Genomic DNA, 15824 nt, shown 5'->3' with positions numbered 1-15824 from the left:
GCAACATCTCAAAACATCAGCCAAGAACTTAAAGCTTGGGTGGAAATGGGTCTTCCAAACAGACAATGACCTGAAGCATACTGCCAAACTGGTGTCACAGCACTGACTTGGGGAAGGTTTGACTTGAGGTAAAACACACAACATACAAGGGTTTTACCAAGACAAGCAAAGGGTACACCAGGGACACATTAACAACAGTGGGCCCTGATGCTAGTGAGAGGGAAGATGGACATCTCCTCCACTTATCTGCCACTGTATCCTGCACTCCTAGCCAGTCCCTATACAAGTTCCTGTCCTGTCGCCAAGCAGGAACCTGACGCCCTGAGAGACCCTGCAGTAAGCCTTGGTTAGTGAGTGGGAAGGTAAGGATCACTAGTCCCACCATTGCACTAAAACAACACACCAAGGGAAGGTAAGAGAGGCAAGGGGGAAACATATCAACAGATTGCTGTAGTCAGCACCAAGACTGCAGCCTACACAGCAACTTGCAGAGAGAGCTCCACCAGCTCCTTCCAACTTCAGGTCAAACATCCAAATGAGAGTGAATAACTGGCACCCTCTACTGGGAGCAGAAGGTATATATAAGGACTGGGAGTGGTCCAAACCGGAAACACCTGGGGTGGTAATGAGAATGGTTGCTGGCAAGGAATACTTACATTAACCCTCTCCTCCCCAAAGGAAAGGAAACTACATTTAACTACAGGGATGAGCATGGCAATGTCTTTCAAGCCCTGAAGCTGTTACAAGTCTCAAATGCCAAGAGACAGCCATGACAGTTGGTTACGAAGTGGCTTAAGGATAACAAAGTCAATGTTTTGGAGTGGCCATTCCCAAAGGCTTGATCTGAATCCTATTGAAAATTTATAGACACAGCTGAAAAGGCAGGTGTGTGCGGCGACCTACAAACTTTGCTCATTTACACCAGTTCTATCAGGAGGAATGGGCCCAAATTCCTACTAACTATTGTGAGAAGCTTATGGACCTAAGTCTTCCAGTTTAAGGCTATGTGCACACGTTGCGTTCTCTGCAGTGCAGTAAAGAACACACCCTCTGGCAGACTGGACACTGTGCTTGTAAAAAACAATGCATCCACAACGAATGCATTTTGGATGCTTTTTCCATGCATTTCGCATGTGTTTTGGATGCATTTGTGACAGTGCGTTCCCCCGGCAATTCAGTTCTGCTACATTCCCGCTGACAGCACACACAGACAGAGTTGCGCGATGAGAATGAACTCGGATGAACTTCACCCGACTTCATTGTCATACCGCGGCTCTGTCTGTGTGTCACGTCCTGATTAGCGGTCACCCGTGAAGGACTCACTGGTGACCGCTAATCCCCTGAGTGACTGAAGTGAGCAGCGCGATTAGCGCTGCCATCACTCATCTTCACCGCACACATCCCGACACTACCACCTACATCCCCGCACACATCCCGACATTACCACCTACATCAACGCGCACATCACCGCACACATCCTGACATTATCACCTACATCCCCGCACACATCCCGACATTACCACCTACATCACCGCACACATCCCGACATTACCACCTACACCACCGCCCACATCACCGCACACATCCTGACATTACCGGCTACATCACCGCACACATCCCGACACTACCGCCTACATCACTGCAGACATCCCGACATTACCACCTACATCACCGCACACATCCCGACATTACCACCTACATCCCCGCACACATCCCGACATTACCACCTACATCCCCGCACACATCCCAACATTACCACCTACATCACTGCACACATCCCGACATTACCACCTACATCACCGCGCACATCCCGACACTACAGCCCTCATCATCCCCGCACACACCCCGTGTTTATTTACTTTCACTTACAGGTTAACCATGGAATGTGTCTCATAGACGCCTGCCATGATTAACCTAGGCCTTAGTGGCAGCTATGGGCTGCTGCCATTAACTCCTTATTACCCCGTTTGCCACTGCACCAGGGCAATTCGGGATGAGCCGGGTAGAGTCCCGGGACTGTGGCATCTAAAGGATGCGGCAATTCCGGGCAGCTGCTGGCTGATATTGTTAGGCTGGGGGGCTCCCCATAACGTGGAGCTCCCCATCGTGAGAATACCAGCCGTCAGCCATGTGGCTTTACCCTGGCTGGTATCAAAATTTGGGGGACTGCATGTCGTTTTTTTTTTTTAATTATTTATTTATTTTACTGCACGATATAGACCCACCCACCGGCGGCTGTGATTGGTTACAGTGAGACAGCTGTCACTCAGCGTGGGGGCGTGTTTGACTGCAACCAATCATAGGCGCCGGTGGGCGGGGAAAGCAGGGAATACCAGATTGAATAATGAGTGGCCGGCATTTTCAAAAGAGGAAAAGCTGCCAGAGCAGTGTGACAGCCGTGCAGCGCTGCGCCGGTGATCGGGGATCGGTGAGTATGAGAGAGGGGGAGAGACTGACCGATTGACAGGGAGAGGGACAGACAAAGATAGAGACCGACGACAGAGAGAGAGACAGACAGAGCGACCAACTGACAGAGAAAGAGACCGACCGACAGACAGAGGGAGATTCACCGACATCCACTGACAGAGATTGACCGACATTGAAGACCTGCGTTTTGCTTGTCAAAAAAGCATGCAGAACGCAACAAGAATGCAGTCCCAGTGCATTTTGGTTGCGTTTTGACCCACATCATTGATTTCAATGGGTGGAGAATGCAGCTACAACGCACAAAAGAAGTGACATGCTGCTTTTTTTTCCGCAGCGATTTTGGGCATCGAAAACGCTGCGTTTACAAACACAGCGTGTGCATTGATTTTTCGGCTTTCTCATAGACTTTGCTGGAGAAGCTGAATGCATGTAATTTGGCACTGAAAACGCTGCAGTTCAAAACGCAGCGTTTCTGCGGAAAAAACGCAACGTGCGCACAAAGCCTAAGAGCAATGGTACCTAATACTAATAAAATGTATGTAAACTTTTGACTTTGCAGAAAGTAATAAAAATGCCTTAAAACATTCTCCCTCTCTCATTATTCTGGCATTTGGCAAATATAAATAATTTTGGTTTCTAATTGACCTAAAATCGAAATGGTTTATTCTGATTTCATGTCAAATAGTGAGAAAAACATGAATATGTGTCTTTTTAGATAGTGTATGTAAACTTCTGGTTTCCTCTGTATATATTTTATTCCACTCTTCAGTCACTATTATACCTGTGTGGAGATCAACATGAAAAAAATTGTGAAAGGTTCTCTTTAAGAAACAGTCTGCCTCTTTCTTACTTTTTTTAGCTTCTCGGAACAGCATGAGCATATTCAAATACTTTTCAGCATAGCTGATATGGAAGACATAGATATGTGTTACTACTTCTCATTGTTCAGTTTTTTAGGAAAGGAAAAGAAAATCTCCAACCACAAGCAGATCCTGCAGCTCCTATCCTGGAAGAAAGGGCATCAGAATTGTTTCTGTAGAGAGCTGGTAGTTGAGCAAAGGTGGAGGTAGAGAAGAGTCGCCAAAGGATAGAGAGGATTTTACTGCCAGAACTGGGGGAATTAAAATGCTGCAGACAGGAGAAAGGACTTTCAGCACTGAACATGAAGCACTTGACGTGTGAAATTAGGTCATTTTATTATTCCGGCATAAGAGGATGACAGACAGTAGCCCAATATTTTGGCAGACAATTTTCCTTTCTCAAGGGTATCTGTGGGGTGCCACTGGTATCATCCAGCATGGGTTGCTGGGATCACGTTCAGTGTTGAAGGTATCTTTGTTATTTGATATTCTTTATCCTTCTGGGCAAGACAACTTAATTCCTGAATGCTAAACCTTTATAATAGGAGAAAGGACTTAGCAGCCAAGTAAAATGTGCCAATTACACTATACTGGGATTTTCTTATATATTCTCCTCTGGTTATGATATATACGGTATGTACTATTTTTTCGATGGATATCTTTGTTATTCAGAGCGTTACTGCAGAATAGAAATGAACCTAAACCCCTTCGGTTAAATATGCTCCAACTCAGGGTAAACGACGAGTGGGCACTAAAGCGGATCTGCTATCAGCAATACGCTGTACCCTTCTGATCCCAGATCCCCCACCCCCAAGATCACTTCTGGCCGTAACACACTCGTAACATTACCTCACAGAAACCACTAGCTGTGATCCCACGCTGTCCTGTCTGTATACTCTCTGTTTGTTTCCCTGCCCAGGAGCTTTGGTATGATCAGACCATGTCCCTGTATGGTCAGACACAACTATTACACAGTACATAGCAGGGCATTTATAAGATTATCTCAGCACAAGAATGTAATAACAATTATTATTCCAACATTTATTGATTAAAATGTATTTTGTTTGTGGGACAACCCTTTAGGCACAGCAAATTCAACTAAACTTTTACTACTGACTTATAATGCCACCATTATGCCACAACCTTTATTTAAATTTTCATGCTTCATAATCCAAGTTAATAATTAGAAAAAAACGTAGCCATAAAGCAGCACTCAACCCACCAGGAAATATAAAAAGATATAAGTTGTATTGAAAGTGTAACATTAAAACCACAAAAACGGTCCATCATATAGCTAGGGAACCACTAAAATGACACCATTTGTTTGTTATTCCTGGGGGAATAACAAATAAATACAAGAAAAATAAAGAACAAAGATCCAAAATCTCACAAGAGCTGACAAGGAGTCCATATTCAGGTACAATGGTCCCAGAAAAAGCAGAACTAAATAGGTAGCAAAGCGTATAATCACATAGCAAGATGGAATACCAAATCACCCAACCCTGGGTAGTTATTTGTTATTCCCACAGGTCTCACATTTAGGTTATTGTGCTTACTGACACCATTCTCACTTGTGTATCCAGGATCATATTTTGTCATGTATGTCATGTACTTATTTCTCAGGGATCATTTATATTATCTCCTATTGATTGTTTATTGATGCTTGTTTGGAGTGTATTATGGTGTCATTTTGGTGGTTCCCTAGCTTTATGATGGACCCTTTGTTGTGGTTTTAATGTTACACTTTCAATAAAATGTATATCTTTTTATAATTCCCGCTGGGTTGACTGCTGCTTTATGCCTACGCTTTTTTTCTAATTATTGACTTCTGCTGCTTTGTATGCATTATCCACCCTCACTTCATTTATTTGGTTTATTTATTATCCATGTATTTGCTGTGCATTCCTACCATGTTTATTTATTAGTCATATTCCAAGTTAGTGATTTCTGTTGCAACATTTATTCCAGAGATTAACAAGATAATTGATAAACATTTACAGTATTATGCAAAGGTTTTAGGCAGGTGTGGAAAAAATGCTACAAAGTTAGCATACTTTAAAAAATAAAAGTGTTAAGACCATGTGCACACATTGAGTATTTGGAGAGTTTTTGACCTCAGTATTTGTCAAAAACAGGAGTGGAACAATCAGAGGAAAAGTATAATAGAAACACGAGCACCACTTCTGTATTTTTCACCCACTCCTGACTTTGACTTGAAATATGAGGTAAAAACCAAGATCACCAAATACTCAATGTGTGCACGTGGCCTAATAATTTATCATTAGGCTACGATAAACTTGATAAATTTTCTTGGTAGACAGCTGCTCGTACGGTCCTCAACGTTGCCTTCTGCTTAGACACTTCAATGCTGAGAAGTACTGTCAGATACTTCTATAGTTCAGTACCTTCAGGGAGGCGTCTGATTGGTTCCCAATACATTCTAAAGGTTGAAAGATGAGCACAAACATACAGCCAAATTCATTAGGAACTATCTTCAGCATGAGGCTGCAGACACATTAGTGTATGGCATCCGATGCGAGAGCAATGGATCCGATATGCTAATGACCCCCGGCTCGGGCTCTGCTGTGGGCGTGAGCCGAGTGTCATGCGACTGTGACCGGATCTTGCGATCGGGTCACAGCTGCGAAGGAGAGGGAGGGGTTAATCCCCCCATCTCCTCCATTGTCAGCTTGAACGTATATCGCACTGCACTGGGATAACATCCGAGTGCAGTCCGATGTTTCTCTCACACCCATTCACTTGAATGGGTGTGAGTGATACGGCTCCTGCAGACAATCGCAGCATGCCGCGATTTTTTTCCTAACTCAGTTTAGGGCTGAGAAAAAAATTGCTGATCTGAGCTGCAGCATTGTCTAACATGGGGCCGAGTGCAATGCGAGATTTTCACGCATTGCACTCGTCTGATTTATACGCTCGTGTGAACGTACCCTAAAGAAGAGCAAGGAGTCATAGCCTTAAGGGGGCTTTACACGGTAGCGATATCGCTAGCAATTTGTAGCGATAGCAAGCGTGTAAGTACCCGCCCCCGTCGCGCATGCGATTTTTTGTGATCGCTGCCGTAGCGAACATTATCGCTACGGCAGCGTCACACATACTTACCTGGTCGGCGGCGGCGCTGTGACTGCCGAACAATCCCTCCTTCAAGGGGGAGGGACGTTCGGCATCACAGCGACGTCACCACAACGTCACTAAGCGGCCGGCCAATCAAAGCGGAGGGGCGGAGATGAGCAGGACGTAACATCCCGCCCACCTCCTTCCTTCCGCATTGTGGCCGGCGGCAGGTAAGGAGACGTTCCTCGCTCCTACGGTGTCACACATAACGATGTGTGCTGCCACATGAGTGATAAACCACCTGGATAAACAACCCTTACCGATTTTTGAGTTTGGGACGACCTCTCCATGGTGAACGATTTTCACCATTTTTGAGGTCGCTTAAGGTCGCTGGTCAGTGTCACACGCTGCGATATCGTTAATGATGCCGGATGTGCGTCACTAACAACTTGACCCCGACGACCAAACATTAACGATATCGTAGCGTGTAAAGCCCCCTTTAATCTCATTATTAACATTTCTAATTTGGAAGCTTTGTTACTTTTAAGCATTTTTTCTATACCTGCCTAAAATCTAAAATACAGTAGTGTAAATAAATAAAAAGAATAGCAAATTCGTAGTTTCTGAAATAAGGAAAAATAACAATTCTGTCTCCTTCTAGTCAGAGGATGATATACTCCTCCGTGATGACCTTCTCAGGTTACAGGATGAGCATTCGGACCGCTTTAAGCTCTGGTTCACTGTGGATAGTGCTCCAGAAGGTAAGTACAGTGTGATAAAACCAGGATTAGACTAAAGGTAAATTAACACAATATGACAACAAAAATTTGTACAATCGTTTGGTGTCCATAAAACTAAATATTGTCAAAAGTACATTCTCTATTTACACGTGGAGAGGTGTTGTTAACAATGATTTTTAGGCCCACATAAAACATTCCATCAACCGATAAAAGACTGATCATTTATTTGTTGGCTGGTCATTGCCTAGTTTTAGCTGCGTTCATGTAACAGGGTGAAAATGTACATAAGATAAACTTGCATGTTTGTTAATGTGTATATATATACATATATATATATATTTATGCTATAACTTAAATGGTCACTAGGTGTCACTAGAGGGCAGTCACACTGCTAGACAGTAAGGAGTTACATTAGGTTTCCCTGGTAACGTAGACACAGAGAGACGGTTGAAAAATTTTCAGTCAGGATCTGAGGGACTGTGCAAGAGAAAGACGTCTGTCATTTTTCCGTGTTCGGATTTGTAGGATTGCCTGTTTTTTTTTTTCTTTTTATGGACTGTTTACTTGTTTTTTTTGAGCTCCTACTGCCCCTGACAAGGGGAATTCATCTAAGTGAATTTTTCTCCAGAAACTGTTTGGACAAAATCAACTAAGAGTGAATCAGAAGCAGTCTGAGGGGATGGACGCCATCTTGGGTGAAGACTTCAGTGAGTAACAATTGACCTGAGACCGATCGGTGTATAATAGTCAGTCAGGGACAGACAGATATATTGCTTCATCACACTGTCTGGGGCAGTGAGGTACCGAATATTGAATAGAGGTACAGGTATAAAGGTACATGTACATATATTTACTTGTTGCTGACTGTATATGGGAAGGTGGCCGGGTACCCTGATTCAATTGTAAACATAAGGGGAGGTGGTTGTAAGATTATATCCTTGGAGGGATCACGTGCCATTATCTGTAGTAGTGCACCCGGGTAAGCCCCCATTAATAGATAAGGGAGGGATCGGTATAGTGGGGGGAAATATAGTCCAGTTCATCCCTACAGACCGACACTTGAAGTCCTCCGAGTTGCATAAACTGTCATTGTTTATTCCGGGCTGTTGTGGCCCATACATTGTAAGAGAACTGTTTTGTTACAAAGAAAATTGTTATCCCCCATCTTTGTGTCCCTGGGTTTTCCATAGTGCCATCGTATCTTAATAGTCATAATAACTGGCATTCAGTCGTTACATATTTGGCGTAGTCGGCAGGATACGGTGCTCGCTATGGATAACCCCGATCAGGTGGGAGACGTTGTAACACACCCTGTAGTACTTCACCCCCCTTTCCCCTTGGTGACCAGCAGTGAGCGGCTAATAGGATGCTCTGCAATGGGCGTGCTGCTAAATCACCTGGCTAAATTCGATGGGTATAACTTACCGTTCAGTGACTGGGTGGGCCGGCTGAAGAACGCCATTGCCTTGCACAGCGTACACCCCAAACTGCAACCCGAGGTCGCACTGAATGCTCTGGAGGGGGATGCCCGCAAAGTTGTTCTGCTGAAACCAGAAGGTCAGCGAAAGACAGTGGATGAAATAATTCAGGTCTTGGAAAAGGCTTTTGACCATGTGGCAGCGGCCGGACAACTGCGAGTACAGTTTTTCGCTCGTAGCCAGAGGACCGGAGAAAGTCTGATCCAGTATGGCATTGCATTGGAAGAATTGCATCAGGAAATTAAGAAGAAGTCAAATGTAACGGTGGGCGCTGAGGCCGAGGTTGATCGCATTTTACGGGATGAGTTCATTGAGGGGCTCCAAAATGAGATGTTATGGAGTGAACTACTACTGAAGGCAAGGAGTACCCCTGGTGTTACCTACGCTGAAATACAAGAAGAGGCAGTGGTGCGGACCCTGGAGGTGAAGCCTGCCCCGAAATGGAGTAACATGCAGGTGGTTGACACAAGGGAATTGAGTCGAGACCCTGTCCAGGTACAGCTAGCAGCCTTGCAGAAGACTGTGGAGGGTCTGGCGGAACAGATGCAACAAATGCGGGCTCAGGGGATGCCTCTGACCTACCCAGCATCAATGGACCCCTGTACTCCCATGCCTGGACAAATGCTGCCTCCTATTTTGGAGATGCAGTCATGGCGTTATACACAACAAGGAACAGCGGCCCGTCCCAGATCAGAGGCAGCAAGAAGTGGGATGAGAGGGCCTATCCAGTGTTGGAGATGCGGAGGGCTTGGACATCTGTAACGAGATTGTCAGAGGGGCAGAACAGAAGAAACTGATGGCAGTAAAAGGGAAGCCCTCGCTGTAGCCGGGCATACAGCGAGGCAGAACCCAGATCCAATGTCCAAAATCTGCTCAGAAGATCTGATTGCGGAGAGTCCTGTACTGGAGGTACAGTTTGCTGGGAAGAAAGTTGTGGGTCTGGTAGACACTGGATCAGAGGTAACAACTATGCCGGTAGAATATTTCCAGACGTACTTCAAGGAGGCTGCTAAACCAGAATCGGGGCATTTATTAAAACTGAAAGCGGCTAACAATGAAGAGATTCCAGTAGCAGGTATCGCATGGATGAAGGTGCAGCTGTGCGGACAGGAGCTGGGAACCAAGGGAGTGATACTCGTGAAGACGCAGGCAAGGCCAAATCTCCCGGTGGTCCTACGGATGAACATCCTGAGGGAACTGGATTCTCTTCTGTTTGAGCGCGATGGCCCAGGATACTGGAAAAGAGCAACAACTCATAAGGTCACGCAGAGAGCCCTACAGCAGGTGGTCCGTTCGTGTGGTATACAGAAGAGTTCAGCAGAAGGAAGAGCAGTGGGAGCGGTGTACGTCCCACGTGACCCCGCTGTAACTATCGCTCCGGGTCAAGAGAAACTGGTGTTGATGCCAGTGGGGACCCATAGGAAGCTGAACAGTGTGGAAGTAATTTTGGAGCCAGTGAGACAGTCTGAAAGCATGGAAGGCTTCATGATCGCAAAGACGCTGGTCACTGTACAAAATGGGAGGGTGCCGGTTAGGTGCCTGAATTTGCAGAGCCATGAGGCGACTTTGGTGGCGGGCTCAAAACTGGCCGATGTGTATGTGTGCAGTGGAGAAGTTCTCCACAAGAATCAGTTCACGTTGAAAGCGAATCGCCAGACTGCTTGGACTCTGTCAATGCAGGCAGCAGAAGAAGAGTCACCCACGCCCATGTGGAATGGTAAGAAGATCATAGAGCTGATGGGGATGGATACAACTCAGCTAACGCCGGAACAGGTGCACCAGCTACAGACTACCCTATGGGAATACCAGTCTGCCTTTTCCAGGAGTGATGAAGACTTTGGCTGCACAAAGGCAGTAGAACACGAGATACCCACAGGGGACTTGGCCCCAATTCGAGAGAGATATCGCCAGATTCCCCCGAATCTTTATCAGGAGGTCAAGAGTATGTTAGCGCAAATGTTGGATAATGGCGTGATCCGCCCGAGTCAGATTCCCTCGGCTTCGCCAGTTGTACTGGTTCGGAAGAAGGACGGGTCTATACGGTTTTGTGTTGATTACCGCAAGCTGAACGCGCAGACCGTGTGTGACTCATACCCATTGCCAAGGATTGAGGAGTCTCTGTCTGCTCTGGGAAAGGCAAAATACTTCTCCACATTAGACCTGGCTAGTGGATATTTGCAGGTACCCATGGCAGCTAAGGATCGTCAAAAAACAGCTTTCATCCTTCCAATGGGACTCTATGAGTTTAATCGAATGCCTTTCGGACTGACTAATGCCCCGGCCACATTTCAGCGACTGATGGAGTACTGTCTAGGTGATTACAATTTTGAATCTGTGTTGATATATCTGGACGATGTAATTATATCTGGAGATTCGTTTGAGGATCACCTTAGGAAGCTCCGGCAAGTGCTACACCGGCTAAAAGACAATGGCCTCAAGATCAAACCCAAGAAGTGTCGCTTATTCCAGACTCAGATTGAATATCTGGGACATGTGGTGTCAGCGGATGGGGTGCGTCCGACCGAGAGCAAGATAGAGGCTATCCAGGAGTGGCCCACTCCCAGGACTGTGAGAGACGTGCGGGCCTTCCTTGGTTTGGCCGGATACTATCGTCGGTTTGTGAAGGACTTCGCTAAGATGTCTGAACCATTGAATGAGTTATTGAGGGGGACATCTCAGGGCCCCAGGAATCAGCCTATTCGATGGACCGACCGACAACAACAGGCGTTCGATCAAATTCGTGCCGCTCTCGTACAGGCACCTCTGTTGGCGTATGCTCGCTTTGACCGACCCTTTACTCTGTATACAGACGGAAGTCTGCATGGGCTGGGAGCAGTGTTGGCCCAAGAGCAAGAGGGACGGGAGAGGGTTGTCGCGTATGCCAGCCGGTCCTTACGGGACACTGAGCGCAACCCTGATAACTATAGTTCATTCAAATTGGAGATGTTAGCCCTGGTGTGGGCCATGACCGAAAAATTTGCTGAGTATCTAGCAGGGTCAGAGGTTCTTGTAATGACAGACAACAACCCGCTAGCTCATCTTGAGAACGCCAAACTGAGAGCGTTAGAACAGCGATGGGTGGCGCGAATGTCCAAATTTAATTATCGGATTCGGTTCCGGTCCGGAAAAGAGAACTCCAACGCAGATGCCCTGTCACGGGTAACGCGAGATGCGCCAGGGCGTGAGGTAGATGAAGATCTCGAGGATACCGAGATTCCTGACCTGAGGCGATTACCTGAATTTGTAGATCTGGCACGTTCAAGTGGGGTGGTGATAGGAGTAGCCAGATTGCTTGGGATGACTCGTCAAGAATGGGCTGATCTACAGAACGCAGACCCTGGGCTGTCACAAGTAAAGGGGTGGGTGAATCAGAAAACTTGGCCTGATGTGAAAACTAGAGCTCAGCTAAGCTCGGAGGAGCAAAAGTTGTTACGGCAGTGGGACAGACTGACAATAGCGGAGGGAGTGTTGTATCGCTGGATCTACTTGCCGGCTGAGTTAGGATACCGATGGCAGGTGGTAATCCCACCTTCGGCAGCTCCAGACATTGCTCGCGAGGTCCATACCCAGGGTGCTCACCTTGGGCCTGAGAAAACGTATCGATGGTTGCACCGATTTGTATACACTCCTGGCTTAGAAGAAGTTGTAAGGGAGGTGTGTGCTAGATGCCGACCCTGCGAGTTGAATAAGTCCCCTGAACAAAGGGCCCCTGTTCAAACCATCGTGACATCCGCCCCGCTGGAGGTGTTAATGGTAGATTACCTGACAATTGGGTATTCTAGGAGTGGGCATCCTTCGTGCCTGGTGATGACTGACCACTTCACAAAATTTGCCGTGGTTGTCCCCACCAAGGACCAAACCGCTGAATCCGCAGCGGAAGCAATCTGTAAACATTTTATCCCGACCTACGGGTGTCCACAACAGATACATTCAGATCAAGGGGCTTGCTTCCAGGGTAAACTCATAACTGAGTTTCTGCAGGTCTATGGCATCAAACAATCGCGAAAGACACCCTACCATCCGCAAGGAAATGGGGCCTGTGAGCGGTTCAATCGCACGCTGCTACAGATGTTGAGGACGCTTGAACAGCATCAGAAGGCGAGGTGGACTGAGTTCATCCCTGAACTTGTGTGGGCTTATAACAATAGAGTCCATAGCACTACCGGGTTTACCCCTTACATGATGATGTTTGGGCGGCCTGGGAGGGAGGTCGAGGAACTCAACTTGTCAGTACCTGGGGAACTCGAGTATCGCACAGCCAGTGAATGGGTTCAGAGTCACCAATGGAAGCTGCGGGAAATCCACAGGATAGTGAGGGAACGAGTACGGGACCATCCCCATCAAGATCGTAGACTGGTGCATGCAGATGAGTTTCTAGTGGGCGATAGGGTGCTTGTACGAGTTACTCGCCCAGGTGGAAAGTTGGACGATCAGTGGGAGGCTACACCTTACACTGTGGTGGACAGACCATTTACAGGGGGAAGTGTGTACACTGTGATCCCTGAAGCCTGTGTCGGGCCACGTCGTACGTTGCACCGGAACTGGTTGAAAAGGTGTATCTCCGACACACCTACATGTCCACCTGTCTCGCCTGATCCACCAATCACAGGTCGACCAAATAACCTTGTGTGTGACTGCTGTGAGGATTTCAGCAACGTGGCACCAGATGACCAAGATCCGGCATTGCAGATTCCAGTTGCTCCAGAGCTACCTCCAAGTGTCGTTGCTCCGCCAGACATGGAAATCGCCCCCCACGAACACAACAGGCACTGAATTACGAAGATCTGAAAGGAGTACGGCTGGTGTTCCTCCGATACGGTACAACCCTGAAGAATATGTACTGCATGTAAGATGTAGAAATTGATTTGTCGGGGCGCCAAATCTTAAGTGGGGTGGAGTGTAACAGGGTGAAAATGTACATAAGATAAACTTGCATGTTTGTTAATGTGTATATATATACATATATATATATTTATGCTATAACTTAAATAGTCACTAGGTGTCACTAGAGGGCAGGCACACTGCTAGACAGTAAGGAGTTACATTAGGTTTCCCTGGTAACGTAGACACAGAGAGACAGTTGAAAAATTTTCAGTCAGGATCTGAGGGACTGTGCAAGAGAAAGACGTCTGTCATTTTTCCGTGTTCGGATTTGTAGGATTGCCTATTTTTTTTTCTTCTTTTTATGGACTGTTTACTTGTTTTTTTTGAGCTCCTACTGCCCCTGACGAGGGGAATTCATCTGAGTGAATTTTTCTCCAGAAACTGTTTGGACAAAATCAACTAAGAGTGAATCAGAAGCAGTCTGAGGGGATGGACGCCATCTTGAGTGAAAGACTTCAGTGAGTAACAATTGACCTGAGACCGATCGGTGTATAATAGTCAGTCAGGGACAGACAGATATATTGCTTCATCACACTGTCTGGGGCAGTGAGGTACCGAATATTGAATAGAGGTACAGGTATAAAGGTACATGTACATATATTTACTTGTTGCTGACTGTATATGGGAAGGTGGCCGGGTACCCTGATTCAATTGTAAACATAAGGGGAGGTGGTTGTAAGATTATATCCTTGGAGGGATCACGTGCCATTATCTGTAGTAGTGCACCCGGGTAAGCCCCCATTAATAGATAGGGGAGGGATCGGTATAGTGGGGGGAAATATAGTCCAGTTCATCCCTACAGACCGACACTTGAAGTTGCATAAACTGTCATTGTTTATTCCGGGCTGTTGTGGCCCATACATTGTAAGAGAACTGTTTTTTTATAAAGAAAATTGTTATCCCCCATCTTTGTGTCCCTGGGTTTTCCATACTGTCATCGTATCTTAATAGTCATAACAACTGGCATTCAGTCGTTACATTCATATACAAAAACACATTATTTTACTGTTCTTCCATTTTTATTGGATTTTATTCTATTTTTAAAAAAGAAATGCAGTCCTGCATTTATTTTTACCCCAATTTTGCTTATATTTTTTTAATGTGGTTTACCTTCTACTATTGCGTAGTGCAAGTTTATCATACTTTTTAGTTTTACCACTTTTTGTAATTTTCAGTATTTTATTATATTTTACCCAACATCGAAGTCAATTTGTTTACTTCAAATTATCTTCACAGATGAATGTACACTCAAAATGTATTCTGAAATGCAACATATTTACGACTAGGAAATCACAAAAGTCCATAGTCTGACTAAACCTACTTCTGCCCAATTACTAACTTTCCTTTTCCTTTCTGTTTTTTTTCTGCTGGTGTTAAGACTGGGAATACGGCAAGGGCTTAATTGACTTGAAGATGATCGGAGAGCACCTACCACCACCTGCTGAGGATGTCATCATTTTAATGTGTGGTCCTCCTGCCATGATAAAACTGGCTTGCAAGCCAAATCTAAACATATTAGGATATCATAGAAATATGTGTTATGTTTTCTAAATATTACAAAAAATCAAACATGATTCTAATTTCTATTAAAATAGTAGGAAGAACCTAAGAATATTTTACAGTCAGAATATGTTTAGAATTATTTTCTCTTTTACCTTAAACGCCTTTCTATATGCAATTTTTCTTTTACCAGATTTTTTTTACTTACTTTATGCATTTTTCAATTGTATATAGTTTTAAATGTTTAACAGTCAGGAAAAAATATACCTACCTATAACTACTAGCTACAAGATGAGTGAAATGGGTAAAGAGAAACATTTTTATGTATTGACATCAAACATTAAGAAATGTATAAAACATATAATATTTCTTTGTGACCATCCCAGAGAGTCTCAGGGATGCTGAGGTCTCATTGGAGGCTATTCCATCGCTATTTGGTTTTCTTGCTTATACTTTTATGACCTTGGCCATGCAGGTCTTTGGGCTTATTGCTGGTTACCAACAGCCTCCTGCTAAATGTTACCGTGCCAATTCATAGCCTTGTGCCATAGTGCGCTGTTTGTTTTATGTGCTCATTTTAAACTTATCTACAAAATTGTTTCATGGGACCATTTTCTTTTTGTGAATAAACTGGATAGCAATTTTGAAGTGATGATAGTCTTGTGTACTGTACCTCATGTTTGCTGCACGCTGAACAATTTTGTTTCTTCGGAAGAACAGGCCAACTAGAAACACATAGGGCCTACAAGTCTCTCCTTTTTAGAGACGTTGTTAAAGGGAATCTGTCACCAGGTTTTTGCTACCCCATCTGAGAGCAGCATAATGTAGAGACAGAGACCCTGATTCCAGAGATGTGTCACTTA

General features: G+C 45.2%; 1 protein-coding gene across 3 annotated transcripts in view; it reads left to right on the top strand.

Annotated features, from left to right (window-relative positions):
- Nucleotides 1–15607, top strand: part of CYB5R1 (cytochrome b5 reductase 1) — a 108139-nt gene extending 92532 nt beyond the window's left edge. The window contains exons 8-11 of one of the 3 annotated variants that reach the window (XR_012750184.1): nucleotides 7021–7120; nucleotides 7728–7806; nucleotides 13840–13919; nucleotides 14840–14929. Coding sequence is in view for 2 of the 3 variants with exons in the window: in XM_075333834.1 (XP_075189949.1) it covers nucleotides 7021–7120; nucleotides 14840–15012 (273 nt within the window). In the remaining variant the exon portion in view is untranslated. Of the gene's footprint in view, nucleotides 1–7020; nucleotides 7121–7727; nucleotides 7807–13839; nucleotides 13920–14839 lie in introns of all 3 variants that reach the window. The other 2 variants (XM_075333835.1, XM_075333834.1) reach the window with 2 other exon arrangements.
- The last annotated feature ends 217 nt before the right edge of the window (nucleotides 15608–15824 follow it).

Source organism: Anomaloglossus baeobatrachus, chromosome 2 (genome assembly GCF_048569485.1).
Source record: "Anomaloglossus baeobatrachus isolate aAnoBae1 chromosome 2, aAnoBae1.hap1, whole genome shotgun sequence".
Classification (NCBI taxonomy): Eukaryota; Metazoa; Chordata; class Amphibia; order Anura; family Aromobatidae; genus Anomaloglossus; species Anomaloglossus baeobatrachus.
This window is presented reverse-complemented; position numbering and strand designations above follow the sequence as displayed.